Here is a 17,385-nt window from a genome sequence, read left to right on the forward strand (position 1 = left end):
AACGAAAATGTAAGTCGGGATCAACCGCGCTCATCCCCTTTGGCGTTGGCGTTTGACGCGACCGCTGAAATTTTTACTCGGTTCGATTTGGTCCTTTCGGGGATTCCCCGCCCTCTGATTGGTGGACTCTGGCCACGCCCTGCATATAAGGGTGGCTTGCTCGCCGGAGCACTATCAGCCCTTATGTATGCCCGATGTGAGTACACTTATGTGCCCAGTACATATGTAAGGGTGCAGATTTCGCGCGTACGTATATACGAGGCCGATACATGGGCGCAGGAACGTGTGTAGATCGGGCGGGGCTGCCCGAGGACTATGGAGCAGCGTGGGTGAGCTTCCCGATACGACACGGTCGATCGAGGACCGATCGTAACTTTAGTATCGGACTGTTATCTAAAAATGAACGGCTCGGCTAACTGTCGCTATTCTTTCCGCGAAACGCTCGGGGAATCTGAGACGCAGCTGCTGTTAGTACACTCTCCACTTTGAGTAACATTTGCTACTGAAGTCCTTTTAGAGGATTTGAGGGATGATGGAGACATTTATGGTGTGGAATCTTTTTTTAATTCTGTGGCCAGGGAAATTGTTGATACAATTTCTGCAGGCTCTTCCCAGATAGCACACGTCTATTGGATATTTTTAGGAAATATCTAAATATTTTAAATTTAGCGAATTATTATGAGTTACAAATTTATTTCAGACTTGTGTCTTCTATATCATTTGACTGAGTTTTCTTTATTTTAGAGAATAATAGAAATCTCGTATTTACGTTAGATTATAAGTAAACTGCTTAAAATACTGTGTTAAGGTGGTCAAATTTTTGTCTCTAAAAAGAGGGTTTGAGTCAACTTCCCCTCAGATACAGAATCACCCACATACTAAAATTATGAAGGCATTTAATTTCACGAATATTCAATCATATTGCTCCATGATCCACAATTCAAAAGCGCTCTCAAAATTGAATAAAATAACTCATAACAGGAAAGGAAAATAAAAATGTCTTTACGTGGGAACCGTTTTACATAAAATATATGCTTTGGAGAGGAAGAGGAAAGGAGCTTACATTACCCGCGGTGGCACAGATATTACTATTTTACACCAGATGGAGTAGAATAAGATGTCACTTCGAATCGTCTCGGTTAACTAAAATAGCTTTGCGTTACAAACCTTAAAAGTACAACGATGAAGACACTGCCGTGTGAAATACGCGCGCGGCTCGCGTTACACTAAATTCGCCTCTTTCGAAATTATATGTATTTCAGAATTAATTGCGTGCGAGCACCTTTCGCGACATATCGTGTAACGCTGCCTCTCCAAACCGTATCTTCCTTTGAATTATTCTTACTTAATTATATCGTGCACGGTACTCGACGTTCCATCGTATTACTACAGGGGAGTTTTATTTGATGCCTTGCGCAAACGTGGGTATGTAAATGTCCCCTTTCTCCATGCTTCCTTCACAGGTCTTTTAATAAATTACTAAAAATGCTAATTTCATATTTAATTTTACCAAACTTTGATTCACCTTCTGCTAAGAAATTTTTGCAATTATGCTCTCTAGTTAGTCTTCTTAAAAATTCATTTTTGTGAAAATTGGAAAATTAGTGATGACTTTGAAGCATTCTAAATTTTATTTCTAGTATAAAGATCTAGAAAAAATTCTCGTTTCTACGCCCCAATTAAGTTCTTGTAAAAATTAATAACAGTTTTGAGTCAGTCTAAATTTTAGTTCCAATACAAAGTTTCCTGTTTCAGTAGAAAGTTTTTAAATCACAATACTCTAAAGAGTTTCTTTTCAACTATAGCCTCTACTTAAGCTTGTAAAAATTTAATAATATTCAAGAACTGAAATAAACAATCTCAGAATGCCAAAATACTGTTCTCAAAAGTGACATAAAATGTTCCTTGTTACCACAAATCCTTATCGAAAGAAAAATTAAGTCTTCCTTGTTTCTTTTTCCCGCGCTGAAATTCAAATTTCGCGGTCGGCTCGACCCTCGATCGATCCTTCTCGACTTCTCCATTCGATTGTGCGGGAAGCTATGTTGAAAGTAGTTCCACGCGCGTACAGTTCGAGTGTAGGGGCGCTCGCGTCAGTGCCGTGAGAGCTTGAAAACAAAATTGTGTTTGGTGGCGAGTTTCTTCCTTTGTGATTGAAATGATCGAGGAACACGACGAACGCGAGACAATATGCGACTCGGTGGTAAGTGCCGCAACCTGTTAATTAAGTTTCAATAAAAATGATCTGTAAGAAAAGTCAGCGCATCCGATTATACCGATGTTATGAGAAGTTAACCTCACTTTCAGAACTCGTTGGTGGAGGGCTGCCGATTACCGGTCAGAATGCACGGTACAGATGATTGGCGTGAGTAAACTTCACTTTTGCAATCACAAAATGCCCAGACAATCATTTTTTTCCGATAAAACAACAATTTTTTTCGCGAAATCATTCATACGAGATTGTATCGAAAAGATTTTTTGTTAAGTGTGTCATTAAATGACATTATTGGACAATTCTATCAGCGTTTATAATTTTTCGAGCATTATTTTTATAACCAGTGGGATCGGAAATGCAATCAGTGAACTTTATTAACACTTCTTTTAGATAGATTGTGACTAGCTTGGTTTTAGGTTATGATTAGGTGATTTGGTCAACGTACAAGTACATACTCTCTTCTGGTGTCTCTGAGATTTCGATAACTCTTTATGTTGTATCAGTTTAGACGTAATTATAGTGGGTTTATCAAACATTTCCTTTTTGTCATCCACAGCTCTTGCTGAAATCATCAGTGTTAAAGAAGTACATGGTGTCAAGTGTTATTATGTACACTATGTAGATTGTAAGTATAACGAGACTTGTTTAAGGTGGAAGGAGTGGCGTATGTACGGAAACAATCATTTAACTAAATGTACAACGTTTTAGTCAATAAACGATTAGATGAATGGGTTATGGAAGATTGTCTGGACACTAGGAAAGTCCAGTACCCTCGCAAAGATGGAACTACACCAGGCACTGGTGCAGCAACCCCAAAAAAGCAAGCGCTCAGTAGACCTCCTAGCCCTAGTAGCCTCAGTAACGAGCCAGTCAATGGTACAGCTGTACTACAAGCAGCGTTACAAAAGAAAATGTCGAGGAAAAGAAAATCGACGTTTATAGAGAACGACGATTCTCAGGATGGTCCTCCACAGACACCTGGTCCAAGGCCAACCGGTTCTCTGGTTGCCCACCACCACGACGACATTGTTACCAGAATGAAAAATGTAGAGTTAATAGAACTGGGTCGTCATAGAATAAGACCTTGGTATTTTAGTCCGTACCCACAAGAAATGGTGAACCTACCTTGTATATACATTTGTGAATTCTGCCTAAAATATAGAAAGAGTCGGAAGTGTCTCGAGAGGCATTTGGCAAAGTGCAATTTACGGCATCCTCCTGGCAACGAAATATATAGAAAAGGATCGATATCGTTCTTTGAGATTGATGGCCGTAAAAATAAGAATTACGCACAAAACCTCTGTCTATTGGCTAAATTATTCTTGGACCACAAAACCCTCTACTACGACACGGACCCGTTTTTGTTCTATGTGATGACAGATTTCGATAGCAGAGGGTTCCACATAGTTGGTTACTTTTCAAAGGAAAAAGAATCAACGGAGGATCATAACGTAGCCTGCATTCTCACACTGCCACCGTATCAAAGAAGGGGCTACGGGAAACTGTTGATCGAATTCTCGTACGAGCTGTCGAAATTCGAGGGCAAAACAGGCTCGCCAGAAAAGCCATTGTCTGATCTCGGATTGCTATCGTATAGGAGTTACTGGGCGCACACGATACTGGATATCCTCTTGAACATAAAACCGCTAGTAGAAAACGAGAAGCCTCAGATCACGATAAGCGAGATATGCGAGCTGACATCGATTAAGAAAGAAGACGTGATATCGACCCTTCAGAATTTGAATCTCATTAATTACTACAAAGGACAATATATTGTGACTTTAAATAGGTAATTGGCTAAATAGTCAATGCGTCGTTAGGGAACGAATCGAGCTGAATAATTATACAGAAAAATTTAGCTTCTTCCCACGCGAAGGGTGCCTTACAGAATCTGACTGACGAACAATGTTTATTCGCAGGGAGATTATCGAGCAGCACGCAGCCGCAATGGAAAAGAGGCAGATCAGAATAGATCCTAAGTGTCTGCATTGGACACCAAAAGACTGGAGTGTTAGGGCAAAATGGTGAAGTGGTGTTAACGTTGACAATAATGACAATGCTAATTTGTCTTGGCATATTTTCAGGATCCCTGGAAGTGACTACGTACGATTAGCGCGTGTACAAAACTGTACATAAACTGTCCCGACCTCACGGTCCTGCGTTTTTAAAATAAGACTGTCAGGCTTTGCACGTGATTGCAATGGTCTAATAACGAAATGAGAAATGAAAGAAACGAACACAATAATTCCACGGGGAAACGCGCGTATCTCGGTTAGGACAAGCGAATTCTCTGAACTGAACCGTGGTTAGCGTGTTTTCACGTGTGACGAACTCTAATTAACCTGGCTTGCGTCCAGAGAAGCAACGTTTTAATACGGTGACCTAGGATTTTTTTTAAACTAACACGTACGCATACGTTCCCGCGATCAATCGATTTGTACAGGTACCAGCGAACAGGTATTGTAGAATAATTGTAAATAATATCTGATTTTATAACGTGCGCATCGTTCTACGCAGAAACACGAACGCGATCTAGTTTTAAATGGAAATAAAAAAAAAATAATAAAGATAGTATCCGTGACTTCCGAGATATCAGCTTGCGAGAGAGAAACAGAAGGTATTCGTGTCCTCCTCACGCTGGACGAATTTATTAATCGAACCTTTGCAATTAGCGCGACCGTAGAAGTGTGCACGAGAATACTCGCACAATAGTGCACGCCACTCTAGCAGCCATCGAAATTTATCGGAATGATGAATTGTAATCGAGACGCTGCCGACAACGGGGAACGAAGAAAGCAATTGGGATTTTGCTTAATCGTCTTATCGGGGGAAAAATATAACGAACATTCGCTTGGCGTTGCGTTATCAGCGGCTGTGTTTAATCAAATTCGAAAAACACTCGATATAAATCACTCGTCGGCCCGATGATACATTGTTCTACCAAAACGAAGAGTTACCTATGATATCTGCGAAATAAAATTGATATTTTTCTCTGAAAGTGTGTATTTTTGATAGCGCTTGAACGGTACCATTTCATAGGGTTTCGAAGTAAGTTGATTTTTAGGGCTGGGTAAAATTTGATGAAGAGAACAGTTCATTAAAAAACATTTCAAGGTCCAGCATTGTTGAGATAAAACACTTCCTTAAATACTAAACGAAATTTTGAACTACACAGCTTTATTTTAATAATCTGAAGCATGAAATATAATTTCAAAAAGAAAAGTAGAGAAATAGATTGAGATTTTCCTGAACTAAAAATAATTTCGAATGAATAAAATGTTCATAGTGTCCTACTACAAATAGGTCATCTAACAAATTTGTAACGTTTCAAGTGAAATTCAGTATACAATATACTTATATTTGATTAGGTATCACTTTGTTCTATCTTGTCTCTATTCAACAAATTTGATCTAAACGAATATGTAGCTTTTTCCCCAGAATTGAACCTCGCAAAACCGCTACGAATTTTTCAAAATTACCACACAAACTTTTATTTACTACGATCTGAGTCCCCAAACAACCTAATTAAAAATCAGTATTTTACCCAGCTCTGAGTAGTCGACGATTCTCTCCAGGGAAAGGAGCAAATAAAGCAAACGGCCCCATTTTTTAAATACAGCATCTTTTATGTATATATATATATATTTTTCTTTTATATTCAACAGTAACATCACAGTAGCTTCATATACAATAAATTTGTTTCTTTATCTCGTCAAATTTCATCCGCCTTTGTAGATTCGTCGCCACGCAAGCGTGACACGGCGAGTCCCGAATCGTGTCGCTGATTTACAAAATTCGCCTAAGGTTTTCGAGGGGGATCGCGTGAAACGCCATACGCATCTCGAAGTATCGTTCGGATCCATCGCGCCTCGTTCGTCTCTCCCACAAATCCGTCGAGGATAACGCGAACGCAGCGAATAACGCGCGATCCGAGCGATATTCGCTGCCTCGAAAGCTGCACACGATCTCGAGCTCGCGGGCAAACTGTGCTCGCCAGGGCGATACGACTCGAAGCTTCAATCGGCCAATATTAAAATACCGCTCGGCTCCTCTTGCACGTATCACCCGTGTCCCGTGAGAAGTCCCCTGGAATCCATTAAGTGCAACGCTTTCCAGGGGACTTCTCGTGGGGAACGAATAATACGAATAAATAGTATTTATCCTTATCCAACGATACAATATGCTTAAACGTTACGGCGCGTCTAGACGAAGCGAGCCAATGCTCGTTCTTCCGCTTCAGGAGAGTTCGAGCTATCATGAATGAATAGAATCGACAAATGAATGAAAGGATGCTCGCGTCACTTGAACTTTACTGAACTGGGGGACAACGAAACGTTCGCTTGCTTGGTCTGAATGCACCATTAGATATCGGTGGAACGTGTTCGCGATATTTCTTTTATTTTTTTTTTATCATACACGCATGCACACATACACCGCGGCGATCACTGTCACTGGCCTGGTGATCGGACTCGCGACACGCGACGAGTGTCCCAGGACCAGCGTCTACTCGCTGTGAGCTCGGGACTGGGTACGAGTAACGAGTAGCTAGAGAATGGAACTTATTTATGAGTCGATGATTCGTTTCGGTGTTATCAAAGGCGAAAGTGTAAAAAAAGAATGTGTTGGGCGAGGTCGTTATTCGTGACCAGTCGCGAGCTTAGGGCGAGTGGAGACTGGGGCTTGAGAGACGCTCGATGAACATTAGGCGAGGACTCGGATACCCCGTGAGAGGAATATTGGGAGATTCTGCGAGTATTGATAGGTAACTGAGAATACTCGAATTTTTGTGTATGGAACAAAGTATTATTCGAATAAAGAGTGGAAGACGATGTGGGAGGTGGTTTTCATTTTGTTGTTGGGCACCTTGTAGATGGTAGAGAGCGGGGGTGTGTGGGGTTGGTGTTGGGGAGTGGTTGAGAGTGATTCTTTCGAGGAAATTTATTGAAAATGCAAGAGGGAACTTGCTTTTTTGAAAATGCTGTATGAAATGATATTATAATTAATGATATTTGAAGTTTTTTAGGTATTTAACGCTCTTGGGCTATTCATATGGGAGTGACAGTCTTATTTGTGAGTAATATTCACTCACTCACAATCGTATTCTTCTAGATATTAATTGTGGATCATATTTACCAGAATTTTTAATAGTTCTGGGCTTCTATAAGGTGAATGAATTTTTTAAAATTAAAATTGTTGCGCATATTCTAGTAGAATATTCTACAAAATTTTGTATTCTACCACAAGTCACAAAATATGAAGAAAGAATAATAGTTTGTCATTGGTAATATGATTAACTTCTCATTTTTTACTTTATCTGTAAAAAATAGAATAGTATTTAATTTTTTATGAGATCGAAAATTATTTCGCTACCATAATTGGAGAATTAAATTTCCAAAATTCAGGAGAGTTACTAGGGCTTCAATCAAGTAAATAATTTTTTACTTGAAAATAAGTAAAAAATGTAGATCGTAGATCAAGCTTCTTTTTTTAAATACCCATTTACTTAAAAAATTCTCTGAATTTTGTTCTTCCTTTTCTTTCGAGTAAAGAATCATTTACAGAAACTTTGTCCAGGATTTAGAATCTCCCTAGATAAATAAATACTTTCCTAAAAAATATCAATGATTATAACACTTCCATGTTACGTGATTCACACGAAAGATTTCCTCCCACATTTTCGATTTATTCTTCTCCAGAAAAATCACTTTCTCCCTAGTTTCACCACTTACTTAGAGGCTTTTGATATTCTTCACGTACTCGAGCACTCGATTAATCTTCATTGATCGAGCGTGCACGCTTTGGATCAGTGATCGTTAAACAGACGCGGAATTCGGCGGATAGATTAACAATAACAACAACAACAATGACAATGAGAGTCCGAAGTCGACGAAAGTCGTCGTCAAAGTGGACAGCGAGCGTTAACAGTGATTAGCGCAGAAGGATGATAGTGGGAACATCGATAAATGAATGTTCAACACTTTTGCACCTTTGCGATTCTCGAAAACCCATATTCAGAACTGTAGAATTATATTTCATTCAAATTACCCTCTGCTAGCTACACAATTATCCATACATGTATAGATTCAGCAGGAGAGTATTAAAATCCTCACCAAAAATTAACAATGATTTTTCCCAATTTTCAGTACCTATATTCTTCCTGAACCTACCTACAGAGAATCAATTTTCCTAAACATGTCTCCTCCAATTCTTAATATAAAAGTATCATAAAATTCAGTCTACCTCATATTTCACATAAAAATAAGAAAAGAATATTTTCCACAAAGAAAAACGAAATAATACTAGAGCTCTGAAATATGTTTTCAAAAGAAGGCTCAAAGTGCGAAAGGTGAAAGTTCACCGCGGCACACGTGTCTCTTGGAACGTCCACGAAAGGGCACGACAAGCGTCCCATCGTGCGTCATTACAAATACAACCCTCGTACGTGTGCGCCGTTACGCGAATTCCATGACGCAAAATTTCGCGATATATTCAAACTCGCCGCAGTCCGCCCACGTGGCGCCATGATATTCGTCACAATAAATCTTTCTCTTCCATTAATCGTGTATGTGTGTTTGTGTGTTCGTGTACGTTACGTGTGCGCACTTGTGTACGTCATTTACATATTATACGCGTATATGTATATATATACTCATTCTCTCTTTTTTCCTCTTTCTCTCTCTCTCTCTCTCTCTCTCTCTCTCTCTCTCTCTCTCTCGCTCTCTCTCTGTCTGTGGTAGTTTCTCCCCATCTTTTTTGCTTACACTCCGCGCGAGTACATCTACAAGTTGAACAGTAGTCGGCAATGGCTGGACAGAATCGCGTTCGATGAAAATTCTTCTTCGCTCTCTTACCTTCTCTGTCGGTCCTTTATGCCTGCATTTTCAGTCTACCATTCCTGAACAACTGGACTGTCGAGCGTGGAAAAAGAACTCGCTTTGTACATTAGTGCACACGCATTCGATCGCGACTGGGGTGTTCGACGGGTTGCAAGCTCTAGGCGCTGGTATTTTTCGAGATTTGTGGTGGAGTTTGTTTAAGCTTGGGTTCACTTTGGTGAATTTTAAATATTGTATTTGGGGCAGTTTTTGAGGAAGAAAATTAAAAGAGCGAAACGATTGGTTTAATTTCTTTTTGTGGTGTGGGTGATGGAAAAAATTCGAATTTAAGGACAAGGTTTCAGTTTTTGCGAGATTAATGCTTCCTAGGTGATCGAATTCGATTAAATCTTGACTGATAAGCTGAAGTAGTTGTCGCTGAGCTGATAGAGTGGGTTTTACTGTATTTTCGTGAATTAGGAAAGTACTGTGAGATCATGTTTTACTTTACAAAATAAAGTAAGAATAAATGGGGGTTGAAATCCAGGTTTCAATTTTTATAAAATCATGGCGTTTCACTTCATGGAATTTAAGTAAGTTTCAATTGATAATATGGAATATTTGCCACAAAGTTAATAGAGAGAATTTTACTCTACCCTTTTGAAGGGGTTGAAATACCCCACTGTGAGTTTATACATATTTTACAAAACAAATTCGTAAAAAGGAATCATTAACCCTCTTAACAAAATAAATTCCTTTTCCTTGTATGAAAGTAACAAAAATTCTTCAGCAATCTGTGTAATCTGTAACTATTTAACAAGCTGAAAAATCCCAAGTATCCCAACAATATCATCATTTTACTCAGAAAAATTTTCTAAACACCTCTTCAATGAATATTAACTATTCTACTAATCAATGAAAAAATCTAACAGTACACTTAAATCATCAGCAGAACTTGAACGCCAAGAATCAAGTAATTAATTCAAACCATCCGAAAGCATGAGGGTCGATCTTCGATCACCAAACTCGACCAAATCCTCCCATTTACAACAGATTACGCGGGCACGTGTTGCAATCAATCTTGCAAGCCCCATTTTCGCGATCCTATACTTAATTACGACCCGAAGATTGCAATCGCCCGTGACAAATGAGCCTCCCGCCTCTCGAATACCCCAGGAGGCGTTTTACAAATCGATACAGCGATCAATCGATTACACTTTCGATCACACAGTAAAACATCTACGCTTACACACTGAGCCAGTAGAATTTCGGGCCACACGCGATCCACGATTCACTTTCGCGTTGATTAACCGATAATTGTGCGATTTATTCTATCACGAGTATCGACGATGCAATCGAACCTCTGTTTGTTCCTCGTGGATGATGCGTGCCACGGGAAATCCACTGTTGTTCGCACTTACGAAGATGAACGACAACGTGAGAGCATAGCGACGAGAAGTTTGGACGCTGATCGTGTCGCTTTAACCCCTCAGACATGGAACTGTCGCTAGACTGTGCGTCCACTTACTGTGCGCTGGAAGTTAATGCAAATATTTTCCAAGTACTTGGGCATTGCTTGTCACGCGATGCAGCTGGTTCAGACGATGCTTTTCGACTGATTCGGTAATTCAGTAGAATCGATTTTGAGGCAGCACGCGATTCTGTATCTTCCCTGTAAATTCAATTCTTAAGCTGGGTCTACAACAGCGAACAGTTTGCAAACTTTTAGTCACCCTTACTCGATTTTCCCGCGAACAGACGATTTTTAGAAAATTTAATTTCCATACTGCTCGCGAACTCTGATGCATTGGCATCTTTGGAGGAAAGAAAGATAGAGGGAGTATTTGCAGTTTTTTCTGTGGGAAATTTGTACGAGATCCACATAGTGATTGATTGATAATGTTCGTCTTGTTTGAATTAATAACAGGGCGACTGTGTCAGAAGCTGTCAGATTAAATTAGCAGGACTGATGTACAGGGTGATCAGTTTAACTAAATAGAAACTGTTGGCAGCACTTATTGTAAGTGCTTTTAATAAAGTTGATAGGACTGATTCTATCTTAAATTTGAATAAAGTTGATAGGACTGATCTTACACAAATTATTCTAAAAAAAAAATAGGTCGAAATGAGGAAATGTTTCAACTCTACGTTTCGACTCTACCTACTCCCTTTCTTCTTTACACAGAAATATGTGAACACTGCCTTCGATTTGGAAAAATTACAGAATAGTTCAAAAAACTGTATCGTCTGAACCAGTTGATATTGTTCGTGACATGGGGATGCAATAATACTGAGAGTTTTCGCGCCCGTAGCAAGCTACCGAAACGCTTGAGTCGATGCTGCGTATGGACTTAGAGCTTGAGAGGTTAAATCGCGAGGATTCACTTGGCGCAATCTAATAAGGCGCTTTCTGCTGAATGTAATGTGATCGAGTGATCTATGGATCTTTTGAGTCACGGCTGATACTGGATTCAGAATTATATAAAATGTTCTTTTTGGAGGCTTAACCCTCATGTCAATACCCAGAATTGTAGATATCGTTTGATATGCTGATTTCAATAATTTTTTGGTCACAGTATTTTTAATTTGGAGTAGGAATTGATAGGATTGATAGGGTTAGTATGTGGTCGGATTTAATAATTTTTTATCGGGAAAATAACAAGTTTTAAGAGAGGATTTGTGAAAGAGTATCTGGATATTGATATAAGGGCTAAAGAATGTCAAAATATATTGAGCTTGCATCGACCAGCGATGAGTTTTGAATCCCGCGGGACTTGTTTTATCGACCAGCGATGAATTCAAATTTATACTAAAATTAGAATTCAGTTTTAAGAAAAATATTCACTTAATGAGAAGGTCTTAAACAAAACAGAATTTTTCTATTTATTATACTTTCACCTTTTGTCATCTCAAAACTGAGTTCAATAAATCACAAATTATTTCTAGCAAGAATTCCTTTTGAATACAAATTGAAAAAATTGCAATCATTAAGTATAACCCAAAATAATTATTGTACTATTGTAATGGATATGTATCTTTTGGAAATCTAATGATTGGTCTAGATCATTCCATTTAAATTGCAAGGGTTATTGAAATAAAAATCTGGCCGCAGGTGAAAGTTCTGAATAACAATGAAACACAAAAAGAAATTTCAATTTTATTAACAAAGATGTCAACAGCATTCAGCAGACAGCGCATCAAGATCGATCCCTCGATCCACGAGGATCAAGATCACTGATCCCCAAGCGATCACGTATTCCTCAGGCCTGCGCAACTGGGTACTCTCTGATCTCCAACTGCGCGGGCCTATGATCGACCAGAATCAAACCCGCGATCGATCATCGTCCATCGAATTCGGCACGACTTCTTCACAAACGTTCACGTTTACAACGACACGGTTTTGTTTATTAATTATCTTGCTTTTATACAGCTACACATACGGTTGCATAATTACTTACATTAACGTTACCTATTAGTTCGCCTTGTCTCACGACTCTGCTCGCGAAACGGCCGCACTGGTGCCTCCCCCAATTCTACGATTCTGTAAAAATATTACAAAGAGCCCCTCCTCTTTCTCTCCCTCTCTCTTTCGCCCCTGCCTCGCCAGTTCGAGCCTGTTTACCTCCCAGCTCCGTCCATCGAGGCACAAACGATCCAAGTCCACGACGGTGGCTGCGATCCCACGAGCGATAGTCTCAGGTACTTCCCTTCTCGCGAGGGCAACGAGGAAGGTCTACTTTTCGTCCAGCCGCTTGCCTGAACAATAAGACACTTAACAGTTGGACGATTCCCCGATCGAGGGAATCGATTAGTGTTTCTCCTTCTATTTTTGTCCCCCTTTTTCTTCTTAATTCCCCTTGATTCCTTTTCTTTTAATAGTTAGCCACGTTCTCCTCTCCTCGAACGTCTGCGCGACAAACACAATGCGATAGAGAGGGGGCGGGGTCAGAAACGATCGTGTAAAAAATATGTCTTCTCTTGGAACTGCGGAGAGAGCAGAGGGGGTGAGTGACAGCTACCGAGGGAAAGACAGGTGGACGAGAATCAGCCTCTTCGGTGTGTAAAACCACCCCCTTTATTCGTTTTCTTTTTTTCTTCTTTTTTTTTTTAGTGGGAAACGAGGCCAGTGAAGTGTACGATAGAACGAAATTTTGTTTGAGTTTGTTTCTTCGCTGTTTAGTGTTGGTTTTTTTAAACGAGGAAATTTTCTGCTTCGTCCCTTTCTCTTTGCTGCGTCCTCCCTTCGTGTGCCTCTTCCAGCCTGTTCTCGCGATCTTTTTTTAGAATTTCCGCCTGAGAGTATTGAAGATACAAAAACTACGATAGAAAACAGAACAGACTTCGAATATTTTTTTCTCTTTTTTTTTCCGTTTTTTTTTTCTGTTTCTTCCTTGAAATTCCACATTCAACATCAACATCTTTTGCGTTATTACTATTACTCTTATTATGTATTAGTTATTATTGTTATTATTAGCATCGCCCTTATACGTACATATATGTATCTGTTTGAAGTTCATTCAAGCTTACCGTGTAGTTAATCTTTACGTTTATTATTAATAGCGTTTTCTCTCTCTCCAACGTTTTTTTTTTCTTTTTATTTATGATACAGATTGTCATGGTCGGCGTCTGCGCCGTCGAAACTGTTCAGCCTCGAATACAACCTACTTCCTCCCACTCCACGCCAGAAGCTATCGTTTCGAATTTTCCTTCGTTCTCCATTTTGTGGCTCTCCATGTTAAACCATCGAAATACGTCAGCGACCACGCTGGCTAGACTACTTTCAGCATCAGTCGAAGCGATCTCCTAATTATTTCCTCTAATCAGTTCTAATGCCTCCAGTCAGGGCTCTCCACTTTGGAGGGTCCACTTTGCTATTAGTTTTAGAACGATATGAAATTTGTGCTTTTTCTCTTCATCTTGTCCACTCGTTCTCTTGAAGTCCTTGCACGCTAAATCCTCGAGACATCTGAAGACAATCTTCAGATCTTTCTTTCACTAAATTTTAGGGTACTGAGTGTACCTTCAATGGAAATTGATCACACTGTTTTGCATTGATTCTAGAGTACCTGGAGCCCAGATCCTAGATCTAGTTTCGCACAGTGCCTCGACTAAAAATTGCCTCAAGATTAATTCTCCAGTTTCTTCTCTTCTCCATGAGCTAGTTCAGTGTCCATAGCTCGTGTTCAGTCTCGGTCTCGGGCTCTGTGTAAGGAACAGCGTGCAAAATATCGCCTGGGAAAATGGACGAGGAACCTCCTAGGCGATCCATCATGATCCTTGACGCGTTGTTTTAATTACTTCACGAGCTCCCCTCGAGTTACGAATTCCCCTTTCAGCCCTTCGAAGGGCTAGCAGCCACACAACGACGTGGCTGGGATATCGTTTCCTTGGAAACTTGAATCACTCTGTGCTCTTCAGGTACGTTTATACCGTTTTGGTGAGAAAAAGGATCGTGAGGTGGTTGATACTCGAGAGACTTACATCCCATAGTCGAAGCTTTCCTGGTTTTCTACCTTCTTCTGGTACGCCTCCAAGTAGCTGTCGACGTTCCTGTAGATGCCAGAGTTTGCTTGGTACATTAGTGTCTCGAGGATCCTCTCGTTTTTGATGGCTTTCGAGGGAAGGACGATCTGGAAAATCGTGGGGAGATTGTTTAGTTGATTTTAAATAGCAGAGAGACTTAGGTACAGTGATTCTAAATATTGGCTAAGCCTCTTCTGTTTTGAATTGGTGGATAGAATTTTTTGGAAAATTATATAAGGACTCAGTTAGTAGATACTAAATGTGATAAATTTATAGTAGAATGTAAAATGAGCAAAGTCTGAAAGTAGTAATTTTGTTATATATTATTTTATTATAATATTCAATGTAATCACTTTCGAAATTACTAGAGTTCCTTCAATTTATCAGTTTCACTTTCTTCTATTAAGAAGTTTCATGAGGTTGTTACTAATTTAACATATTTTTTGTTAATTATACTTGTTTCTAGTAACTATTCCTAGCTAATATTAAAGTAACTAATTTTCTTGTCTATTAATTGCTTTCTAGAAATTTTGTTCCTATTGACCAGTAGCTAGTTTGTGATAATTTTTCTCTTAACTAGTAATTCCTCTTTGTTCTCTGCTTTTTAGGAACTCGCGATATTACAGCAAGTAAATTCTATCTCAATTCACCTCTACCACTAGAACAAATTATGTCTCACATATATAACAATAATTCTCCACCTGAGAAACAAACTAACTCAAATCCATTTTTTTTTTTAAATTCATCTCACTTCTTTTAAGCTCACTATGAGCTTACAACAAAAAAGCACTGTCCTCCCTTCCATCCACCTTCTCCAAGCTCACCCTAATAAGCTCCTGAGGCGTTATCCTGTAGAGCTTGAGGTCCTTGCTGAGCCTCTCCATGATGCACTTGAACTCGACCATCGCGTCCACCTTGGCCGACTTGGTCTCGATCTTGTGCTTCGCCCAGTTCAGCATCGCCTCGAACTTCTTAATCTCGCCGACCTCGAGGCTCCTGCACATGATCATCTGCACCATGGACTCGCTCAGCGTCAGAAAGTCTGGGTTCTGGAAGAGCTGGTACGCCCTGGTCTCCACGAACGCGAGGATCATGTTGACCAACTCTGAAGCAGACGTGTAACGCCAGCAATAGTTCTCCAGCGCGCAGAGCATCACGCAGACGATCTCCGTACGCAGGAACTGTTTCGCGTGGTGGAAGCACGCCTGAAGGAGGTCTGGCAGGTCGTAGTGTTCTGCTGCACAGATCAGGCCTGGAATGTTGCTGCAGGTCAGCGAGCAGGAGCCTGTGTGCAGGTAGTCCAGGAGGATTCTGAACGTCTCGGGGTCGAACTCGATGATGTCGAACTGTGGGAAGAGAGTTCGATGAGAGGTAAAGTAGATATTAGTTGCATATTCGAGATTTCTGGGGTTTGAGTACAGTGGGATTGGAATTAAGAGGAATTCAGAGGGATTTAAAGGTGGGTTTACACTATATGTTATATAATTTTTTAGAAAACAGAAAAGAGACTTGTGTATAACATCTCTCTTGTCTACGTTTAGAAACCAATTTTAGAAATTTTTAATTTTAGAATTTTAGAAATCCTGTTTTCTAATAAAACTATATATTATAGTTATATAACTACATGTTATTCTATCTTCTAATATAACACAATATAAACAGTAGTATAATATGAAACATAACTCCCTAAAAAAGCTCTTAAAGATTCGTTTAGATTACATGCTGTGAAAACTATATGCTATAGTTATACAACATATAATTATACATATAAGTAACATGTAGTTACATATTGTGCAGTTTCTTGGTACACTATTATGTCTATGTGCATTTGATTTTGATTTAGTATGATTTGATTTGCACTATTTGGTCTAAATTGGATTAAACTGTTTACTGAGTTAAGATGAATTTGTTTGGCCCTTCATTAGTTTAATTTCTTCTTGTCTGTTTTGTTGGTTCAATAAGATACACTTGTAATCATTACTGAACAGCTCTGTATCAGTTATAACATAATTTTATCCATTTTCAATCATTTACTAACCATCACACTGGTCACAAAACACGCCAGAAACGAATTGAAAAGAAGAAAAAGTATCTTTTAAATATTGCCTGATACCGTAGCCCTACGACGTCTCAAAAAATTGACTCACGTACCATCAGACGCAGAAATTCTTCCCCTTTAAAATGCATTTTGAATCAAGTCGATACGATTTTTCGTTCCCGAGATATCGCAGGTTGAAGTGGGGCCCGATTTTTAACTTTTCGCTGTCTCTGTCCTTGTCGCAGACTCGGACCTCTCACTCTCGCGCGAGAACTGACCTACCCTCAGCACGTGGTCAGTGCAGACGCTGAGTCAGCGTCTTCTTACTATTACTATTTACTATTACTACTACTTCCGGGTAGCCCATTCATCTCCCGCGTCTTAGCTGCTGGACTTTGAAGCCCCATATCTCGGGAACCAATTGAGATATCGACTTCGGAAAAAGTGCATTTTAAAGGGCATTCTTCCCTCTATCTTCTGACCTAGCTGTTTGAAAAATTCTACGATTTTTTTTAACTGCATTTTGTACTAAAAGTCAGTGTTTTAGTGGGTTGCATCGAAGGAGGTACATATTCTGGTTCGTTTTTTTAACTCTGATCTGTTGATGCGGAGTCTGGCAGACTCCACGTGATATATTTGTATTATTGCTCTTGTATTTAAATATCAGACATTATAATGAGAGTTGAGAATATATGGAATACCGTGTTTCTACATTCCAATTAACACCATACTAATTCTAAAAATATTTTAGATTTTGTTAAATAGATTTTAATCAGTCTTTCGTTTTCAAAATT

General features: G+C 39.4%; 2 protein-coding genes across 3 annotated transcripts in view; one reads left to right on the forward strand and one right to left on the reverse strand.

The window, feature by feature from the left end:
• Positions 1-2,115: 2,115 nt before the first annotated feature.
• On the forward strand, positions 2,116-5,420 carry Tip60 (Histone acetyltransferase Tip60). 2 transcript variants are annotated; one of them, XM_076391516.1, is made up of 6 exons: positions 2,116-2,203; positions 2,308-2,365; positions 2,772-2,840; positions 2,924-4,004; positions 4,135-4,239; positions 4,300-5,420. In XM_076391516.1, exons 1-6 carry the CDS (start codon positions 2,159-2,161, stop codon positions 4,349-4,351), a joined length of 1,410 nt encoding a protein of 469 aa, XP_076247631.1. In that variant the 5' UTR covers positions 2,116-2,158; the 3' UTR covers positions 4,352-5,420. The 2 variants fall into 2 exon arrangements, with proteins under 2 accessions (XP_076247631.1, XP_076247632.1); XM_076391517.1 differs by having other exon boundaries at positions 2,119-2,203; positions 2,292-2,365; positions 4,300-5,419.
• A 396-nt stretch (positions 5,421-5,816) lies between these two features.
• The window catches only part of Rsh (Rap GTPase activating protein radish), a 188,849-nt gene continuing 177,280 nt past the window's right edge, over positions 5,817-17,385 (reverse strand). Inside the window, exons 20-22 of the mRNA XM_076391515.1 lie at positions 15,378-15,899; positions 12,489-14,660; positions 5,817-10,564 (exon numbers count right to left, since the gene is read on the reverse strand). Coding sequence (XP_076247630.1) covers positions 14,508-14,660; positions 15,378-15,899 — 675 coding nt within the window. The 3' untranslated portion in view covers positions 5,817-10,564; positions 12,489-14,507. The remainder of the gene's footprint in view (positions 10,565-12,488; positions 14,661-15,377; positions 15,900-17,385) is intronic.

Source organism: Calliopsis andreniformis, unplaced genomic scaffold (assembly GCF_051401765.1).
Source record: "Calliopsis andreniformis isolate RMS-2024a unplaced genomic scaffold, iyCalAndr_principal scaffold0022, whole genome shotgun sequence".
Lineage (NCBI taxonomy): Eukaryota > Metazoa > Arthropoda > Insecta > Hymenoptera > Andrenidae > Calliopsis > Calliopsis andreniformis.